This window comes from Ostrinia furnacalis, unplaced genomic scaffold (genome assembly GCF_004193835.3).
Source record: "Ostrinia furnacalis isolate ACB-3 unplaced genomic scaffold, ASM419383v2 OfSCF6580, whole genome shotgun sequence".
NCBI classification, from domain to species: Eukaryota; Metazoa; Arthropoda; class Insecta; order Lepidoptera; family Crambidae; genus Ostrinia; species Ostrinia furnacalis.
In genome coordinates, this window is record NW_021136819.1 from 405794 (window position 1) to 427292 (window position 21499).

General features: G+C 37.8%; 1 protein-coding gene across 17 annotated transcripts in view; it reads left to right on the plus strand.

Annotated features, from left to right (window-relative positions):
* beta-Spec (spectrin beta chain) overlaps positions 1-21499 on the plus strand; it is a 75097-nt gene that overhangs the window by 6492 nt on the left and 47106 nt on the right. For 10 of the 17 annotated variants that reach the window (XR_003656684.1, XR_003656690.1, XR_003656689.1 and 7 more), the window contains exons 2-4: positions 12524-12692; positions 18788-18939; positions 20406-20579. Coding sequence is in view for 8 of the 17 variants with exons in the window: in XM_028317964.1 (XP_028173765.1) it covers positions 12557-12692; positions 18788-18939; positions 20406-20579 (462 nt within the window). In the remaining 9 variants the exon portion in view is untranslated. Of the gene's footprint in view, positions 1-11714; positions 11797-11920; positions 11946-12523; positions 12693-13021; positions 13166-17278; positions 17395-18787; positions 18940-20405; positions 20580-21499 lie in introns of those variants that run through there. The other 7 variants (XR_003656685.1, XR_003656691.1, XM_028317970.1 and 4 more) reach the window with 4 other exon arrangements.

Consider the following 21499-nt stretch of genomic DNA (forward strand, 5'->3'; position numbering starts at 1 on the left):
AAATCTTGGGTTCAAAATGATGCTGCCTCTGTCAATTATGTTGAATAGTTTTTCTATTAATTCCAGTTGAGTACTATTCTCGTAATGGGGACAAGTGTTTATAACCTTCGACGCGATAGCACACATGCGAGACGATTAGTAATCACAATGCATCGTTAAAATGTTTTACGACAGACTAATATTGATTGGTAGAATACCTGTAAAAATTACGACAAAGTAGGACCAAGGTTTCCATTGTAAAATATTGCATTTTCCATTGTAACATGTTTCTAGATTAAAAATGACCTTATTTTAATTCAGAACAGCAGTATCTTTCAAAGGATATCCTAATTTCTGTAGTTAGAAGATTTCGCAAAACTGGGTAAACCAGATTTTTCCATAGTTCGTCGAGTCTATTTTTTAAATCTTCTGAATCCGTAATCTGTTACAGTACTGTTCCAAATCAGAATTTGCTCTCATTGATTCCTAGCCCATGCATGCTGTAAATTGTTGCCAGTCAATTCCTCTGGAATTCGACAGTAGTACTTTTTATAGAAAACTAAATTTAGAGTTATGGGTCGGTAACAGCCAAACGGTGGACTACTGGACAAAGACGTCTGACTGTAGAGCTATTTTTAACTTTCAATTTTCCTATTTCCCCGTACAAGATATGTATTTGGTTGGTCATGCAAATACTTACCGAATAGAAATAGTCGAAGACTCGCTTTAGACATTGATCGATACTAAATAGTTTTTGAGGCGTCCTTGTGGTCTGTTTACTCTTCCGTCATTATTAGTCATCTCATCTTGTTCATCTTTCGAATGTACTCTTATACTCGATGTTATGTTATTTCTGTAGACTATTCGGAAAACTTTCCCCTCAATTCTCGTTGAATCACGAGAAATTTCAAATCGTCCGAGAGTACAGATTGCCGGCCTTCGTGGCCCTTTCACGGCTACTGGCCAGCCTACCTTAATTGCGCTAACAAAAGGGGCACGCAACTCGAGAAATGCCTTTCCAAATTCGATAGTCAAAGCCGGACCATTGTCAGAAATGTATAATAATGGAATGTTATTGTTTTGGGGTTTCACGCTCGAAATTACACAACAGAATCCGTTGTCATTTGTTTTATTTACAGTAGATTTTTTGTTTCATTTTCACAACTTGTGCAAAATTGTGGATGCAACACACACATTGAGGAAAAATATGAAGCAATTTGGGACATGGGATGGGATCCTTCTTTTACCGTTCTTGACTTATTATTGTTTTTCATGGCAATGAATTATTTAATGTTAATAATTTTGTCCGTTTATAGTATCGATTGGTCGAAACTTCAGTTGCGAGCGATGTGAATCGCACTTAATATTCCGGCTGAGGAGTCCTGAGTCCCGCTCTATCGGGGTCGACGAACTCGAATCCAGTCCATGTCTTGCACTCGGCGACTACTCACGTAATAACCGCTTTCTTTACATATACATACAACATTTTCTCTGTAAGCGGTCGCCAAAGTAACATACGATTGGACTGGTTTGGCTTATAGAGGAACGTCTGGGTGTTTTACATCGATTATTGTGCATTTTATGCAACGATCAGTCCGAACTACTGATGTTACAACGATAGATAAGTGAATGCTTTTAGAAAACTCCTATCCTTCGTTGATGAAATCTGTAGACGAGCTAACCCTATTATAAAGTAAAATTTCATTTAGCTGGAAGAAACCAGTTGTGAATGTGTATCGCCTTTTGCTGCACCTTATTAGTTGATTTAGCTATATTTGGAGCATGCGACTAGATGTGTCGTTCGCATCCCTCGCAAATGCACTTACCCATGTCTCTTACCTGAGGTAGAATTGTGTAAAGCAATCGTTATCATTTGACAGTTCATAACGTACGATTATTCTGTCAAATGCTTTTTATAACTGACTTTATCGTACGTTATGAACTGTCAAATGATTACGATTGCTTTACACAATTCCACCTCTGATTGTCTTCTTTAAATAACATCATAAGATTTCGATTTTACTATTCGACTTGTTGAGACTATGTCCATGTTATCATGTGATGTTTACCAGGTACCATCCGACCTCCGAATATTTAGTCTACGAATGATTTCATCTCTAATCTTGCCTACAGCGCTTGTCTACAAGAAGGTCGTAATCACAATAAGGCTCATTCAGTGAATAGAACAGTTGATTCGCACGGACAATTTGTCGGTCGTTGGGCACCAATTTGTGGCAATCAAGTTGTTCAGTCTGCTTTAACATGTTATTGTAATACTAGCCTTCTATTATAATTACTGAATCTGTTTTCGACGCTTGAAGAATCTTTTTTTACCAAAATTTGTACCTACAGAAGGGTCCGATTCTCATTACCATAATTTAAGATGCTTAACATTATGCAAAATCGTCAACGCACATTTTAATTTACATGAATATCCTCTTGCAACTCAATCCAGTGTGTTTTAAAATGCTGCATTAACTGCTTCATTAGTTGAAACAAATTAAGGCCAGAGCCTACGAAGAGAGCGAAGTGAGGCCACAACACAGTCGTGCTTTATTTTTACAAAACAATGGGCGCTTTTATTCTCTCCAGTTTCTCTCGGAATTGTTAAGCTCACGCGAGCTTAACCTTATTTAGAATTTCTGTGTTTGTATTTTTAATAGCAGTAAAAACAAACTTCATCTGTGGTTTGATCCAATAAAATGTTGAGTGAATCTCAAATTTTGAATGCCGTATTATGGTAACTTTCTCAATCAGCAACCTTTCTATTGGTATTATGGTAAGTATTGCTCAGCTACGTGCGGTTGCTCAGAGAATTTCATTGTGAAGGCAAGGCTTGTGAATAATTCATATTGCGTTATTAACACGAACGAGTGGCACACAATTGTCACCTATTTTCTTTTCTAAGAAACCGTGTACATGTCTTTCAGCATTATGTAATGTCTTTTTGCATTTATAATGTTAATTTTGCTTCAGAAAAAAGAAAGAAAAAAATTTCAAGCCTCTTCTTATGAATTACCATGATCTACCCAACCTAAAATAAACGGATATGTGTTAAATGTAACTGGATATGAAAGCCACTTAAGTCTTGAAGATTATGTTACGTTACTTACGTTATTCCTCGTATAGTTTCCTTAAACGATAGCCTGCGGTTAAACGACCGCTTATTGAGTTTAATGAATATTGATTCATCCTGGCTGCTCAGCTGCCCACTAATTAGTTTCAGATTTCTTTCTTATTCAAATGCTTTGGCATCCTGTGCTTTTACAATCTAGCCATATTATGCTCTAACATCTCTAGAGTCATCAGAATATTTTGGCAGTCGCCCAAGGCTATCCAGTATGAATTCAATACATTTTTGCTAAATTATTTCAATCTCAATCTTTTTTGCATCGATTCTTCAAACATTGACCGATTTGTTTTCGTGCTTCCCACTTGCCTTAATTTTGGCCTGTGTCATGGTCATGGATTGATTCGTCCCCAATGTCTTAATAACATGTTATTCTAGAGCTAGTTAGTCTGTCTCGAGACCTTTCCAGTCGGCTCATAATTTTTATGGGCAAGCAAAGCACTTCAGCTGACCTCAATATGAGCCGATAGCGTCATCGCTCCATCGTACCGAGGAACTTGCATATGGGTGTGGTCGATGCACAATGCGCCATCTATTCAAGCAAGGTTTGAAGTCTCGTGTCTTGTTGACTCAATTCCATTAATATCGTTTGCACGTTGATTACGATTAATGAAATCATCAATTAATAGAGGTACATCTACTGATTTGAGACGTGCCAGAATTGCCAGATTTGTTGTGTGTCGAGGTTGATTAGTGGCATGCCGATGAGGAAGTTCTGTAAAAACGAAATTAATACAATATAGTAATTCTGAGTGAAATGCCGTTGGATCTCGTGTCGAGTCTACTCGAGAATAGGTATCGCGTGCTTCACTCGCGTCGCGGCGCGTAGTGCATACGCTGCTGTAAAACCGGTCGTTCGCGCACAAACAACCGCCGGCCTTCGCCGCCGTTGCCGACGCCCGGTGACGTCACCACGCTTATGTCATGCCATCAGACAATCCGCGTTCGCTACACACTAAATAGACGGACTACGTAGCGTGTTCAGGACGCACTGATAACAATAGCCAAGTCATTGATCCAATCGGGAGACGTGGCTTTGATGGATTAGAAGTCCAATTTGCTTGCACGAATTCCGATACGATTTACTAAATTGGTTGTTAATTGGAATTTTTCTGTTCTTCAAAAATATGTCTTCCTCTGATGAAGATGCCGCTGATAAATCGGTTTGTTCACTTACGCCTTCACGCATCGCATGATAGTCACGAACGATTTTCTTCTCAGTAAAGATGATTCGTTCTGCATGACTATTTGAAGAGTCACGCCAGAGAGTGTATTTAGAACAATAGGTTATTGGACAAGATACTCGACACGAGCGCCATACGAATTACGTTAACTTACGTCATCTTGTTTATATCATGTGACGAGAATACTGTACGATCAATTGGGTGTTTTGAGTCAATCAGTTTTAGTACAAAACAAAGTAAACAGGTTCTTGACAATCATGTCTGAATCATTCTTAGTTTCCTCCTGGAGAGAACGAATCTAAATGACGATATGATTAAACAATAGAGAGTATGTTTCCCATGTTGCCCAAGAGACAAAAATCAAGCCGTGTGTATGTGGACGGCAACAAATGAGGCGCATCCTACTCTAAAGTTCAGTGCCGACGCCCACGCGCCAAACTCATTGACTCCTATATCATCCGAAGAAATAGAGATTGTGCAATGTGACGTGAATTCTATTTTGATACGTGACTCGGGCCAATCAGCAAAATGTTCGCGACTGATAATGTCTTACTCTAGGTCACTGTTGAAAATGCTCTAGGTCAATAGGTTACCGGTAGCAATGCACGCACTGTCAATGTTATGTACCCAACTGTCAACGTACTAACTTCAATTTCACACCAGAAGCAGTTGGCCAAAGTTTGAAATGCGTCATCACCCATTAAACTAAGCAAACATAAAATTGGGCGTAAACTCCTGAACTCGCTGGCCCCATTTCCAGCGATCTTAAAAGTTGAGTACATGCTAAGATCTATAAATAATCTGATTCGGCTTATAGCACACATACGCGTGTTTAATAAATTGTACTGCCAAGAATCGTGGGTTGCCCGATGTCCGGTCAGTGACGTCTGGTCCTGTAACGCTAGCGCCACCTCTAAACGGGTGGGGTTTTCAAGGACTTGGAAGGGGGTGTGGGTCAATAACGACTCATCATTGCTAAAATTCGTCACAGCGATTTGATTCCCGCGCCACGGTGTCAATTATTGACACAATTTAGTAAATTTCTATTTCAACAATCACCCTTTAAAATTCGCGTTTAGATTATTATCTGATGCTACTATACACAACGGATATCCTTTTGTTTCTGAGAGGCGTCATGTTTCGTGTCAGTGATCGTTTTGTTTATTATTTTTTACGGGAGGTTGTGGTCTGTGAGGGCAATGTTTTCACATGAGGGAGCCTTTTGATTACGACAGCTAATTAGGCGTACGTTTGCCGGCTTGGCCGTTAGAAACGCGAACATAAAAACCATGTTGCGTAAAATGTTTGAATCTATGTCACTCACTGAAATTTCCCACGAAAATCATGGAAATCTGTATTCAGATGATTTAAATCACAGTATTCCGTGAGAGCTGAGTGTGAATGTTTAAGCATGTTATCATTAACATTCTTCGTAAATTCATACAAATCAGCATCTTAAACTTTTTAGCATCTTATCATACTGAATTGCATTCAGTATAGCATACATGATCGTTTGTCCACATTTCCATTGGGATTGGGACACACGTACCGTCGCCTTTAACGATTGAAGCCGTAAACATGCAATAATTAGCTACAATAAATAAATTAACGTCTGTTATACGTTACATTAGTGATTTGTTCAGTGGTTTTTGTGATTGAGAGTCACGCGAGGTGTTCGGGCGCGGTTCTTCATATTTGGGTTAATGGATTCGTCCGCGGACCGAGCATGGGAAGTGCCTGTTAGTTCGTCCGCTTCAGCTAGTTCCACAGCGCCAGTCGCTATGAGAACTATGGTGCTAATAGTTTAAGTAGTAGGACAGGTTACGTTAGCTAGGGCAAGGGAAGCGTCGCTCATTTCCAAGCCGTTTCTCAGTTCTCTACATCCGTCACTTCCAGCAATATTCCCCTACTAACGGGCTTTTGTTATTTTAACTAATGCAATGCGCTCAAAAATTAGGGATATTAGCTACCTGTTGAGATGGTAACCGTTCCGGGAACGATTTGTAGTAGTGTATTTGGTTACATTAGGTTTCTTCTTTCAGTATGCCATCAGTTCATCACTGCATCACTCACAATAACAGTTATTTGACACCTGTCTACATGTTTTGTTATTGATTTAAATAGGTTTATTGGACAGCTCTAGCTTCCATTTCGTTTAATTTATGAATGAAGTTACATTGGCCTTCAGAAAATGTTCAATCAATTCATATTTGAAATTATGGTTTTGTCAGTGCCACCGGACGTTGTTAAAACCCATGATAGTAGAGTTCGGATCATGGTAAATCGTATAATACCTATGTTCCAATTCCCAAAAATCCCTGTTTAGCAAATTGTTGAGTTCCAAGAAATAGGTAGTGCACAACTTAAAATTTGCGTAGCGTATTTCTTGTTAACTTTCGAAACAGATTCTAAAGATCAAGGTCTGTTTTGATACTAGATGCTCCACTATAATTGCTTTCTTGTTTATGACTGTTTAAGAAACCTTGTACGAGAATCTCGCCTGGGTAAAGCCGTGGAGTGATTATAAAAACAAACAAAAGGTTCACTGCGGTTAGAAATGCATTGACTGTCAGCAGGCTGGATCGGCACGCGGCGTACTGTGACGACCCGTAAACACTACATCCGCACAAAATAATTAACCGTTACAACGACACCTCAAACTCAACTCTATTCCCCATGACATAAAGCCTGCCCGATCTGTCAAACGCAATGGGGTTGTGATAGAAATCACATAGCATCCTGCGGTTGTGAATTGGAAATGCACATAGTAATGAAATGTGCTATTTGTATTCTGCGATGACTTGATTGTCGCGCAGCGCTTATCTAGGCCAATGATAAATAAAATTTGCGTGACGTAAATAAATTCGCGAGATAAATTGCAGTCGTAAAGATAAATGCTTGGCTGCAGAACTTGCATGGAGATTAAAGAGCCGATGCATTTACTGATATCGATTTGAACTCGTTTTCTAATTCGATATGCGTAGATTCACCGTTCGATACGTCCGTATTTCGATATCTTGGTACCTGTACCTTGGTAACATGTATTTTTGATTACAATAATTTCGATTGAACGAAGCAGGAGTTTACCGTCATGGTGCGTTAGCAGAAGGCGACCGGTCGGCTTCCACTGTATAACGGTTGTGCTCTTATTACACTTTACATAACGCAAAAGTAAGCGTGGAATAGATATAACATATTATTATGTACGTGTACGTAATGGCACGTAAAAGATACGAAAGCGTGTTTTGAACTCGTGTTATACGGCGTTATGGATTGATTACAAAATGTATCTTTATTAGGAAGTTCCTAATAGGAACTGTAATACGGTTATGGTTTTTATACGTGCCCACATCGAGACTTTCAACATTATGTGGTGTCTTCTGATATAAGCTTATTCAAGTAGCAGCAGTTTATAAATAAAACTATCCCAAAGCAGTTTCGTTACATAGCGAAAAAGGAATAGGATATCCGCTATTAAAGCAGCCTGGCGAGTATTAGCTATGCGACGCTACTTTGCCCGTCATGTCCCCTCATAATGATAGCGTGACGTCTAGCCATATACTAGACGTTATAAATGACGGGGGACGTTCAATGAGTTGCCTATCTATCTATACCAACTAGCAGGACTAGCTAGCCGTGTAAAGCCACTTAGGGACCATATAATTTTACAACACGCGACCTAGGACATCAGGATTACATAAGAGTACCAGCTATAGAATTACAGCATTCAAAGCCACGCTTGATTTGATTCCTCTGAATGCTCGATTTGAATAATGGCCAGTGTTTATTCCCTCGAAGGTCGGCTAGTGGAAGTCACTTAATGTTACTAATCTATTGTACCATTGATTTCACTTTGGGTTTCGTCATGTCGTAAAACTGCTTGTTTATTGATGTTTTCATTATCCATGTTAGAATCTATAGCTCAGTTTTGTATCTTTATGTACAGAGCTCTACAAAGCTCTACAACGTCAGCTTTCACAGTCGCGACAACGGAATCTTAATCTTTGTGATCGGGCATTGCCATTTTGGCCATTGTTAAAATAAAACGTTCTGCGATCTGAAATGTGACATCGACGTAATGGCCTTATCCGTGCGGTTGTTAGATTCTATTTTGCGTCGGCACTAAAGCATTGCGTGCTTTGTTCGTGGCAGCACAGCCAAGGTCTACGATGGTGTTTAATGGCGGCCCATGGTGTATCGCCGACGCCATGTCTGCATGCCTCAGGTCAACGCCCTTCTTGCCTGTTCGATATCAAGCGTCGTTCGACTTTGTGGTGCTAATCTACTCCGCTTATACTACTGCTGTAGATACAATGGCACCATTTGTTCTATTGGCTGAGCAAACCTGTATTCTAATGACTGGAGTGAAATACCGCATTGGTGTCTGTGGCATTTTGACCTTCGTGAAACAAACACGTAATTATTGATTGTTGGTTTCTTTGTTGACATTGGTGCAACCCTCAACTCAATGTTACTAAACAGCTAGGATTATTCCAGGGTTCGAAAATATCCGATATTTATGATATTTATCAGAGATTGTTAAAAATCATAAGGATATTTTCGAACCCTGGATTATTCATAGGTTTTTGAGATGACTACATGGATATTTTATTTTACAGTCGCGTATGAATGTGATGTGACAAATTCATTCACTTATATTAAGCAATAGGTGATGCAAAGAGCAGTTTGCAAGAAGTAGATTTAGCTAGCTTTATAATGCTGACCTATTTTGTGGTTTATTGAAGATTGTTCCAACTGTTATTCTTCAAATAAACACACACGTTTTTGCAGGGGGGTCATTCCATCGTTTCGGGTGTTACGTTCGTACACACATATTCAACAATTTCATGTATTTTGAAATAGTATTTTAATAATGTTAGTGCCTTAATCTGTCCGTTTTTAGTTGTTTTATCTAAATAATAAAGTTTGTACAGCTTAGAATGTAGGATAACGAAAATATGAGTCGAAAAGTGTGCGTTTCGGGCGTTACGAGATTTTGCCTCTATGTTCTGACTGTTGCTACATTTACTCGAAATTTAGCGAATTTTCTTAAGGAATTATACCTAAAACTTACAGGACTTCTAAAGTATGAAATTTACAAACCATGTAACATACAATTACTGTTAAATAAAACGTTTTACTATTTATTTAAACATTTTTTCTTTGTTTCGGGTGTTACAATGGTTCTGTTTCGGGTGTTACGAGTACGAAAATGCAACGCGTTTTATCGATAAAATCAGTGTTTTATTAGTCTCTAGGTACCACAAAATAAGGAGTACAACAAATAAACACAAATAGAGCGAATTTTGGTTTGAAATTACGAAGCAGCTTTTTTTTAAAAATATGCAAAGTTCAAGTTAAATTTTTCCTCAGAATATAACTTTTTCTATTGTTTTTGGCTTGAAATAGCATTACTTTAATTTCTAATTACGATATTTATTGGAAATGTCAAACATCGACACTTTTTAGCAATACCTTAATTTTAGTGTTAAGTCGACATTTCAAAAAAGTCTTAAATTGAGAAATATGACTCCTTTTCCGATGCCAGCGCTAGTGGGAGGTCAAAGGACCCTCACAGTAATACTTTTTCACTTCTCCAAGCAATATACACACATTATCGACATATAAATAAAAATGTAATACCCGAAACGTTTCGGGTGTTACAGTTTTTAATCAAGAAAGAAACATACTAAATTAGTATCATGCTCAGATATTAGTTAGTATTTGAAATCATTACTACCATGACCTTACTTTTACCAAATATTGTTACCCTAATCCATGTGTAAAGTACAATAATAAAACAAATACCTGTTTTTCTGTTTCGGGTGTTACATCGCCGAAGTAACAAGAAAACACACTTAAAACTTGATGATTATCCATTTTTTTGGGACTATGACGCTATCTACCAATACTATGATAAATACCCTCGAATCATATAGTGGCAAAACGTTTCACAGATTGATAGTTTTTTTTAAATCTTATTACCAATAATTAGAGAGAAAATGATCATTCAGACAGTTGACTTAAGTATAGACTTTGAAGACCAATAACTTAAAAATTACTTGTTTGTTTCAGATTTTTTTGTTGCACATTATAATTTGGAATGTTTACTTTCAAAATTCATCAGATTTAATGCGAAAAGAACATATTTAGTTTTTCACCCTCGGTAACATTTGTCATGGAATGACCCAGGGTCTATTTTACTACAAATAAGTAGTTGCAGTTTTTATAGCACATTCAAAGGTCATGGCTAATTGACAGGATCACAGGCATTGTAACTAATTAGTGACTGTGTCTAAAACGGTACCAAGTTTTATTGTGAGCTGACCGTCTGCTTCTGTAGATCATCTTGAGATTTCTCACAAGATTATGCGTTTAATAAAGCGGTCTACACACGAGTAGTTTTAACTGTGAAATGTCAACTAATGCTAATTTGATTAGTAAATTACCTCAGTTTTCTAGACATCTGTATTAGTAATTTAACTAAATAGTAAAACTGTACGTGTGTTACCAGCTTAACTCAACATAAACTCTAAAACCACGAGTTTAAGTCATGTATTATTGCATTCATAATCTGCACAACACATTTTCTTCGTTGATTGATTACTTCCAGTAAATGTTATTGGTAACTCCCAATAATTGTAGAAAGGAGTCATTTCACTAAAATAAAATAGTGAAATTGTAGAAACTTAAATCTCTAATAATATTTATTACATTTAAATTGATGTTTCCTGTCCAATTTCATCGTAAGTTATTGGATTTTATGTTGGTTTCCTAAACTAATGGCATCCATTAGGTAAAAATATAGAATCTCACTGAGAAAAATGTTTGTTTCATTAAGAAAATCAAGATGTTTGTTTCATTAAGTCAACATTGACTCACTACTTAATGAAGTTACTTGCGAACTGATGTTACTTATAATTAGTTCAGTCTTGAATTAATTATGTTATGTACTTAAAAACTTTAGGTACCTACGTGTCAACCATAAGATAGTATTACCGTGACCATAGTATAGCGTGGGTATTCATCAATCAACCTTGTAAAATACTTTTTCTTATATTTTTTGTATTATTACAAGAGTTTTTCTTATGGCATCAAGTTACATGTACATGACACATTAACATTAATTGTCTTGCTGAATAAACAACGTTAGTCATCATGTTTTTGCTTCGGACGTGTTAATCTTGTGAGAAATCCATCCATAATAATATGAGAATCTGAAATCACCGTTTATTTTGGGTTGGGAGTTAGTGGCATACATTCGGTTTATGGTTCTCAAAGCAATATTGCATAGGGCGTCGAGTTATTTTTAATGAAGGAAAGAAACTTAGTATCGCTTGGGAGTGGCGATACGATAAACCTCTTCAAAAGTATGTATCGATATCTTATCACCGGCAAGAGTGATGTCAGAATAACAAAATATAGCATTCGTGCAGGATTGTGCTAAAATAGTTGTGTGAAAGTCGAGTCTTGTTGCAATATTTGATTGGGACTAAATTCAAGGTGATCAGTGGTCTGTTTATCGATTAGTCTAGGTCTAGCATAAAAAATTAGTCTTAAAAAGTTTTTTGGCATTGCGCTAAATCTGTGAAGTTATATCGTTTAGTTATTTTTAATGACACCGTTGTCGTGTCAATACTTAATCCAAATAAGTGAGTCTTGTGTTTATCCAGTCTATTTTTATCGTGTTACGCGGCCTTGAGAATGAAGATGTCCTTTAAAAGTCAGCTATTATTCTTATAAAAAGTTGTGTGGCATGTTTTTGTCTGGAATTCCTTTGAAAAGTATTAGGCTTAAAGACCTTTAAATAACATTAAATCTCCCTGTCCAATGTTTGAGTCGATTGGGACTCCCATCAATAATTATTTATCTTAGTGTCAAGGGACTTCCCCGACTTATAGGTACTTCTAACATGCACATTTTTTTATCTAGGTAGGTAGGTACACACTGAGACTTCATTTGTTTTTTATCGTTTTCATATTGAAAAAAAGAAGTAATTTTATTTATTTGCTAATCAAATTATGCAATAATATAATTAGTAACCCTAGATCGGACTAGCACGTTAAATTACTTAACACGGGGAACCCCACATAAGCCACTAGCTGCCCCCGCGGCCGGTGGGCACAAATTCATGTATTATCCTGACGAAAAAAAGGCTGTAACTCTAAAAATTATGTTTTTACTATTACCATTGACTGGTTAATTAATAATGCCGTTTCTCCGTTTCCAGATCTTGAGTGTGGCGTGGCGGTGAGCGGTCGCGATGACGACCGACATATCGGTGTCCCGCTGGGACCCGTCCATCGGCCACGGGCAGGAGCTCATCGAGGAGTTCGAGTACGACGGCGGCAACTCGTCCTCAAGGCTTTTCGAACGATCGCGCATCAAGGCGCTAGCTGGTGGGTCTTCCTTATTTTACAAATGACGAATAGTTCCAGCAGCGTAGAGGATTACTCCCGCTCTTTCCGAAAGAAATGTAAAAGGCGACTAAGGGACAAATAGGCTAACGTTTGACCAGCGTAGGGTAAATCCTCCATTTGGTTCCGGCAGCGTAGAAAAGGATCAGTCACACTCTTCCCGTAAATGTCGCAAAGAGTGACTAAGGGACAAATAGGCTAACAACGTCTGACCAACGTGGGGAATGTAGGCCAAATCCTCCAGTTGCCTCTGGTGTCGTGCTCCACCTGTAGAGACTAAACTAATAATTGAGTAATACGATAAAGAGCACTGGTTGCTATGACGACCGATATATCGGTGTCCCGCTGGGACCCGTCCATTGGCCACGGGCAGGAGCTCATCGAGGAGTTCGAGTACGACGGCGGCAACTCGTCCTCAAGGCTTTTCGAACGATCGCGCATCAAGGCGCTAGCTGGTGGGTCTTACTTATATTTAATTAGGGTCCCCCTCACAAAAGCGTCTTTCGAGCATCGTTGTCTTGCCTGGCGTATCCGGGGCAAGGCTATTTTAGTGTCACGCGGACTGTGGTCAGTGCGGATTGCTCCGCACAGACGATCTGTATGAACTGCTAGGGAGCGGAGCGGTTCCTCCGGACCGCATTACTCTAAAACGCTCCCTAGAAGTTCATACAGATTGGCCGTGTGGAGAGGGTCCGCACCGGACGGTCCGCGTGACACTAAAACCAGCCCAACGCCGAGCCAGTGAGTGGCGTGCCGCGTCGACGCTGTGCCAGCGCTTGCAACTACAGGCAAGACAACGACCCTCGAAAGACGCTCGTGTGGCGAGTCCCTAAGTGCCTTCATTAATAAACAAATGACACGTGCGTCGTGCACCCGGCAGAGATTGCCGCAGAGTTCAGGAACATTCACTCTTTCCGTGGATGTCGTAAGAGGCGACTAAGGGATAAATATGATAACGTCTGACCAGTGTAGGGTAAAATCCTTCATATCGTTCCGGCATCGTAGAAAAGAAACACTCCCATTCTTCCCGTGAATGTCGTAAATGGGGACTAAATTGACGGCAACTCATCGTCAATGCTATTCGAACGATCGCGCATCAAGGCGCTAGCTGGTGGGTCTTCCATTGATTATTTTGATCTAATTAGCGCTGTCATTAATTAACCAATGACGCGTGGATCCGGAAAAAATTACTACAGAGTAAGAAACACTCCCGTGGAGGTGGTAATTGTGGTAAAAGACGACTGAGTCCTGACTTCCCAATCGTCTGACCAGCTTAGGGAATGTAGGCAAAAGCTCTAGTTGCCTCTGGTAAATTAGAGAGTGTCGTGCTCTTGCAGTAGGTAGAGACATAACAAGCTTAAAATTGACTTAAAATATGTAGTCTAAGGATAAACAAAGACTTCATAATCCTCAGGATTATAAACGTACAGTCACGGAATGAAAAGGTTCGTCAGTTTTCAAATTGATTCCTTCAACGAATCGCGAGCACATATTACCTTTTGAAACTATGTTACAGAATAATCTCGAGTTAGAGAAAATAATCTTTAACTGTTCGTCAGTAAAGTTCAAAATTATTCAGATGTTGATGTCAAAGTTGTTTGACGATTTATCTTGTCAAGAAGATTATTATGATTGATAAACTAAAACCTTCTTGTTGGTTCAACCTGCCATTATTATTTCTATTAAATAAAAAAAAAACTATTGTCAATTGGTCAATGTCATCATTGCATTGCACTGATGGGATAGAAAAATAAACAAGCAAAACCTTATTCGTTAGCAAACGTCATATTTATTTAAATGTTAGCAGCACTGTTTCTCGCACTGTTATGTTGGCAGGTTTGACTCTTACAGTACCTATAGTCTATCCAATATAGCTTGATTAGAATGACAGCTGCCATCAAAAGTAACGACATAACTTTGTAGTAGCGATCAATGAGAGCTAAATATTGGCGGACAAGAAATAATTCACGTCTGACCTACAAACAATATTTTCGACGACAGTGCTTCCAATAAAAATGTTAATTTCGTGTAAATGCAGCGTTAAATTACACCAATAAGTAGTAATTCGAAATTATGAAAATCAAGCTAGAGTATTAACGACGTCTCTACAAGGTTATCTCGAGTTACAAAAATGTTAGTGTTGGGACATATCGACAAATGTCATATTAAATTAAAACTAAATTTTTAACATATTTAACAAATTTTTTTCTAACTATTTTTTTAACATATTAAGTCAAGTTATACGTTTTTCTAAATGTTCACTATTAAAAACCAAACAACATTTCATTCTTCAATAATCAAACATCGGAAATCAATCACAGGTAATTTTTTGGGTCTATGAATACTATGGTTGCTCTAGAAGAGATGCCCACCGCCCTCTAGCGAGAGGAAAAAACCACTGAGGAACACTGATGATAATGACTACGACTTAGGTTGTACACCCTTGACATGAATTTTAAATTTTACTGTCTTTAAATTTAAATCATAATTGTCATTTTTATGAAGAAAAATCGGGTGCATTTTTTTATATCATTTTTTCGAAAACTTATCGATACATCTATGTGAACCGTACGAAACATACCCAGCACTAGTCACATTCGTTTGACAGCCGTCATTCTAATCAAGCTATATTGGATAGACTATAGTGCAAGCGAAAACCGACACTAAGGTGACGAACCTTTTCATTCTGCGACTGTACATAAAGTATAAACCATCCCACCATAGCCACCCTGGGATATAATATAACTCATCAGAAATAGCTGATATTACTAGTCAATTGGTAACCGTACGTCCGTGCGAGGCTGACCTATGTTATAAAATCCGCTCCTGACTAATTAAAAGGTTATTAAACTTTTGCTCATTTATTCTGCAGTTGTTTAAAACTTTAAAATCAATTTGATTTCACTTCCACTTTCAGCTGATTGGGATTCAACTTTTTGTCTGAATGAAACCAAGTAAAAAGAGTTATGTGAAGTTAAGTTATTCAAAACAGTAGACATTGTATGTGCAGTGATTGCATTCAACATTCAAACAACAACAGATGCTAGTGGTTTACGTCGTTGTGTAATTAGAAATTGGATGCTTAATTGCTGAGAACGGCTGGCTGCACATAGAATATATTACATTACATTAGATATTTTATTGGCTTGGCACTCACCGCGTGGTTATGTCAATGATATTTTGATACATTTGATACTAGGAATATATCTTAATTTTATTTACCCGTCCCATACCAGACTCAGATTATTTTATTTAAATGTTTGTCAGTTATTTTTGTGTTTTACCAGAGTCGCAATTTGTATAAATGTTTCATACGGGCTATATGCATAATTCCAAACATTTTTCTGTGATTACTAAAATCTATACAAGTAAATTTTCAGTCGCATATTGTAACTTGTTCTTCATATTTACAATCAGTCATCTATTGACGCTAAAGTATGCCATCGAAAGTGTGATAGATAGCCAAGTCGATTATGATACCACGAGGGTCACGACAAGATAAGCGCTGATTTACTTTTGAAACCTGAACATTGTTGTATGAATGGCAAATGGATTTAATTTTATTATACATACCATATTTTCAATATCTGATCCCCCACAGATAGATATATACGTCTGGCACTGGCAGACATCCATGACTATAACATGACAATAAATTATTATGATGGATTCTTTAATTACAGTAACAGCAGTAAATTATACAATAAATGCATGTTTTAACACGACTATAAATTAATTGAATGTAAGTAATAATTTATTTAGTTTTTTACTCTTTTTAATAACTTGTTGAATAAGCACTTGATTTCATAATAAATGACTTACCTACATGAGTTCAGAATGATTTAAAAATATAATTAAACTGCCACACATCACACCGTACAGATTATATACATTCCTGTAATATACAAATGTGTATTATTCTGGTTTGTATCATCTACTGTTGTTTAGTTCTTATCACGGTTGGTGCAAACCACCGTTTCCGTTTTTCCTATTAATTCAGGTTTCGCAAACATTTGGCAATTACAATATTTATTTATTTATTTCATATTTTAACAAAAGGCACAAGTAACAATAGAATACGATGACCCCTACAAAAGTATAAAACTGTGTCGCATTGACTAACGGGATTATCCCACCACAATTTGTCACCACTGCAACTTCTGTAGAGCCAAAATCTACAGCTTGGTCTCCAATGACTACTTTAGTCGCATTAACTGATTGAAAGTAAAAATGATAGTGTTATTAATATTTTTTCAATCGTCTTGCTCATGGTTGTTGACGATCTTCCCATTGATATCAGCGTTATCACTGACACATCGCTATCAGATTTCAAACGAATTCTCTCGGTTAAATCTTTACTAGCGATGCTCCGTAACGCACAAAATTTTGCCTACTGTTCACAGTTTGCGTTTAAAAAAACTAACAGGTCAAAAAGTCGATAACTAATGTAGGATAATTAAAACCGGTTGCCGACATCTGGAGCATTAGTATCGAATATCCTTGTGCCGTGGGGCAGTTGAATTTTGTGCTCTAATTGTGCCCGTTCTTTGACCGGGCTCGCTCAGTCGCCTATGTGCTGGCGACATGACATCCACGGAGTGTTACGACCTCATCAAGAGGGGCGTGGATATCGAGGTGCCGGGCCTGGAGGCGTACTATGATAAGGTCGTGGTAGAACTGAGAGGTTCGTAGTGCTTTGTGACAGTGCAGTGATGTGCCGTGAGTGTGGTCTGCCCCTAAATCCAGGGAGGGTGCCCTAGGAATTGGTTTAGGTTATTTTGCTCCTTGCATGTGTTGTGGAAGATGGTCTTCAAGGCAAAGTAGTTTAATCTAAGGATTGTGTTAACTGTGTAACGTGTTTAAAAAGGTAAAACTTTAACTCCTCTCTATTAAAACCATTGAAACACCATGAAATGTGTCGAAATATGATAATAAAAAAAAACATGATAACCCGTTATCTTCGTTGCAAATATCAATGCGGTGAGCCCGGTTATTTAATGCTTGGTGTAATTTTCCCATTAAAATTAGGTTATATGCTGATCTGTATTCTAAATATAAATCGATCAACGTTTTCCTTGTCAATTTTGTATCTGTTAGCGTTTATTCATATGTATGATGTAGATGTAAAGAGGCTTATGTAAATTACATAGTATATTGTCTAAAGAAAAAAAATGAACAGGAAACTACGTTACCTTAACTTACATAATTAGTTAAATTAGGTACATGTAAAATTTTGTGCTACAAATGAATCAATTACAATGAGGTGTGCTTCAACTGGTTCCGTTAACTTTCCCTTTTTAACTTTACTCTTAGATTACCGCATTTTAAACTGTGCCCCTAAAAAGTTGTGGTTATTATTGAAATAATAATAAAAAAAAAATTTGATTGCAAACACCTGCAACACCCTGCACATCTAGGACTTTCCGCTTCAAGGCGTGCGAACTGCGACCAGCAATCCAATCCTCGTCTCTTATTACCATATCAATTACCGAACTTAACACCGGCTGTGCCGTACCGGAGTTATTACGATGTCTCTGGCGGGCCAGGACGTGCGCCGGCGCAGCACCACACTTCCCATACCGCCCAGACCGCCCATCTGGTCTCCGCGCCGCGGCCGGCCCCACTGGCGGTTAATGTGTTAACATTCCCTTCTTTTACAACAAGTATTTGAATTCGGTCATGAGCGTCCTCTTTGTACATTTTATATTCCCTTCGCCAGGTCTGTCGATTCTGTGGTCCCTTTGACTGGTTTTCTTGGTTCCTTCATGTATTTTTTACTGGTTTGATTATTGCAAAAACGTCTTTCATTTCTTTCAAAGTGTCACCCTTAATTCTGACAAGAGCCTCCTCTTTGTACGTTTCATTTTGCCTTCACCAGGTCTGTTGATGTTGTCACCCCTTTGGTAGTTTTGCGTGGTTCCCCCAACTCTGTATTTGCCCCATTGACTTACATTTACAAAAGACACCTTATTTCTTTGGGACGAGAACACATCTAACCACGTTCAAAGGGAAATCAATTGATATGGACAAGATTCTGATAGTAATACAAAGCTAATGCAATATTCTTGCATTTCCAGACGAACGAGAGAGTGTACAGAAGAAGACTTTCCAAAAATGGGTGAATTCCCACCTGGTGCGCGTGGGGCACCGCATCGGCGACCTCTACGTAGACATGAGGGACGGCAAAATGCTCCTCAAACTCCTCGAGGTGCTGTCCGGAGAAAGACTGGTGGGTACCTGTAACTAAAGACTCCAAGATACATTAGAGAGATTAGGCTCTATCACTGTTAAACATAAAAACTAAAACAGTCTAACAGTAGTTAGTATCTTTTTATGACAAAGCATAGCGTATAGCACTAAGGCTGGGATGCACCAGCTTACTTTAACTTTGACAGACGTCAAAAATCTGTCAAACTCCATCCAAAAACATCGGTTATCGTTAAAGTTACGGTCTAAGTTAGGTGGTGCAAGTCAGCCTAAGAGTGCTTGAATTGAAACTCAAATAAAACTGCACAGGTTAAGAAGTTTGGAAGATACCTTACAGATCCGAAGAACTATTCTTGTTATTTTGGTCCAAAGATCACCTTTTGCAAGCCTTCATACTGGCATTCCATATTTATCAATCAGGAATAAATATGCAATACTTAATGCATATTTTCCTCGTATAAATGCATGATTTTATACGAATTTATGTGTATCACGAGCCTTATCAACATCATTTAATTTTACTGCTAATAAATTCACGCCAAGGACAACAAATGATGTGTAAAGCCATTTAATTATATCATATTACATACTTTGTTTTATTGACCCACACAAATTAATTGTTACACGGTCATGGCAGACTGGGGAAAATCGGTTATTATTGTTGTAATAAACTTCCTATATTATTAATAACTCTACGCTTGTGAATTGCAATATTATTTTACCGTTCTCTCTGGTGTTAAAATTAGCGAAGTGTGCATAATGCGGGCTCACCACTGTTTACGGTTTTCACATTCTCAATGCTATACAAATCACTCTCTAAATATACCCCAGTGGGGTGATTAATGTGGTTCTTAAATAATAATTTTCAACTTGGCGACTTCTGACTGCGGTTAGAAGTGGCGAATTATGTTGTCCTCCTTTTACATAGGCCGAGCGACTCTTCAAACTCGGGTACCATTATGAGACAAGGTTCTGAAAATAATTCTCAGCGAAATTTCTTTTCGTGTTTCTTCCTAATGATGAATATCAATGAAAATCAATAATTAATATAAATATTAATTGCTTTGCGTGTGATTATTTATTTTGCGCTCACCAGATTTTCATTTCAATACGATATGATTTATTGGTTTATTCTAGACAAATGACAGATATTACAAGTACAGCTGATGAAAATGCATTTTATACAAATTAAATATTAATAATTAATTTGATTGGTGAAATCTTTCCGCAGCTTTCACGAGACGTTTAACTTAAATGGTCAGTCACCACAAAACTGATGCACGAGAAAGTAGATCTTATCCCCAACGCTGTTGTCATATTTTCGGACCAGTGTTCTCTTTTAACCTTACCTTTTGTTGGCTGCATTGTTGTCGCCATAAACCTAATTAATATGAAATAGGGTTCAAAACGAATGCGGCGGCATCATAGCTCAACCCAACTCCGTATTAATTTTGTAACTGTATACTTATTGATTTTTGTCTGCCACAGCCGCGCCCCACAAAGGGCAAGATGCGTATCCACTGCCTGGAGAACGTTGACAAGGCGCTCCAGTTCCTGAGGGAACAGCGGGTGCATCTGGAGAACATGGGATCCCACGATATCGTGGATGGAAACCCGCGCCTCAATCTTGGACTCATCTGGACCATCATCCTGCGCTTCCAGGTCAGTTGGGAAAACACCAAGTTCCAAAGTAATTAATATTCTTCTAGTTTAGTTATGAAATCTGGATCATCATCCTGTGTTTTCAAGACAGTTTACACAGTGATTAAAGAGTGATGTATGATGTTAAATAATTTTACTGCCTTTAGTAGGTCTTATCTTGTTTATTTTTGTTTTTATTGACACATTTATAGTGCACAATCGAGATAAATTTATTGTTTATAGCAATATTAGTAATACAACGGACGGACTACTAAAAGATTAAGAAAATTCGAAGCTAAAATGTTGCAATGATGATATTAACTCGAATTCGTGTTGCATCCTTAAAATTTTTGTAAAAAAATGTTTTTTAAAGTTTTAATTATAGAGGCGATTGGATGTTAGTAAACTCCATTGTCCATCTCAATGAAGTAAAATGACGGTAACGATAATTCCCGACGAAGTGGTATTGACATGAGATAATCTACTAAAGGAATCACTGAATAGGAACAAGTGCAGTGATGCAGTGTATGTGTTATATGATCCAATAGAATAAACTGCAATCTAACTAATATATATTGTTTAATTCTGCTTCTGATAGTGGCGAAAAGCAATTTATTTGTTCATAAAATTGTGTAAAATGTATTCTTTGATATTGGCAAAATCGTCTACTGTCCTAAAATAAGGGTCACGATAAACGCTATACTAACGCTAGACTATATAGGCCTATAGAAGTGAGCAATTTTGTAAATTATGTTTCTTTTAAATTACAACATGGACTGAAACGTCTCATTGCATTCATCTATTAAAGATATCTTCATGAATGTTAATGTTTCTACAAGATTGCTAGTCTATTGCATTGCACNGGAACCTGGGCATAGTTTTTGACAGCCACCTTCGTTTCGAGAGCCATATCAGTGAGTGTGTTAGGAGCTGCTTTTATC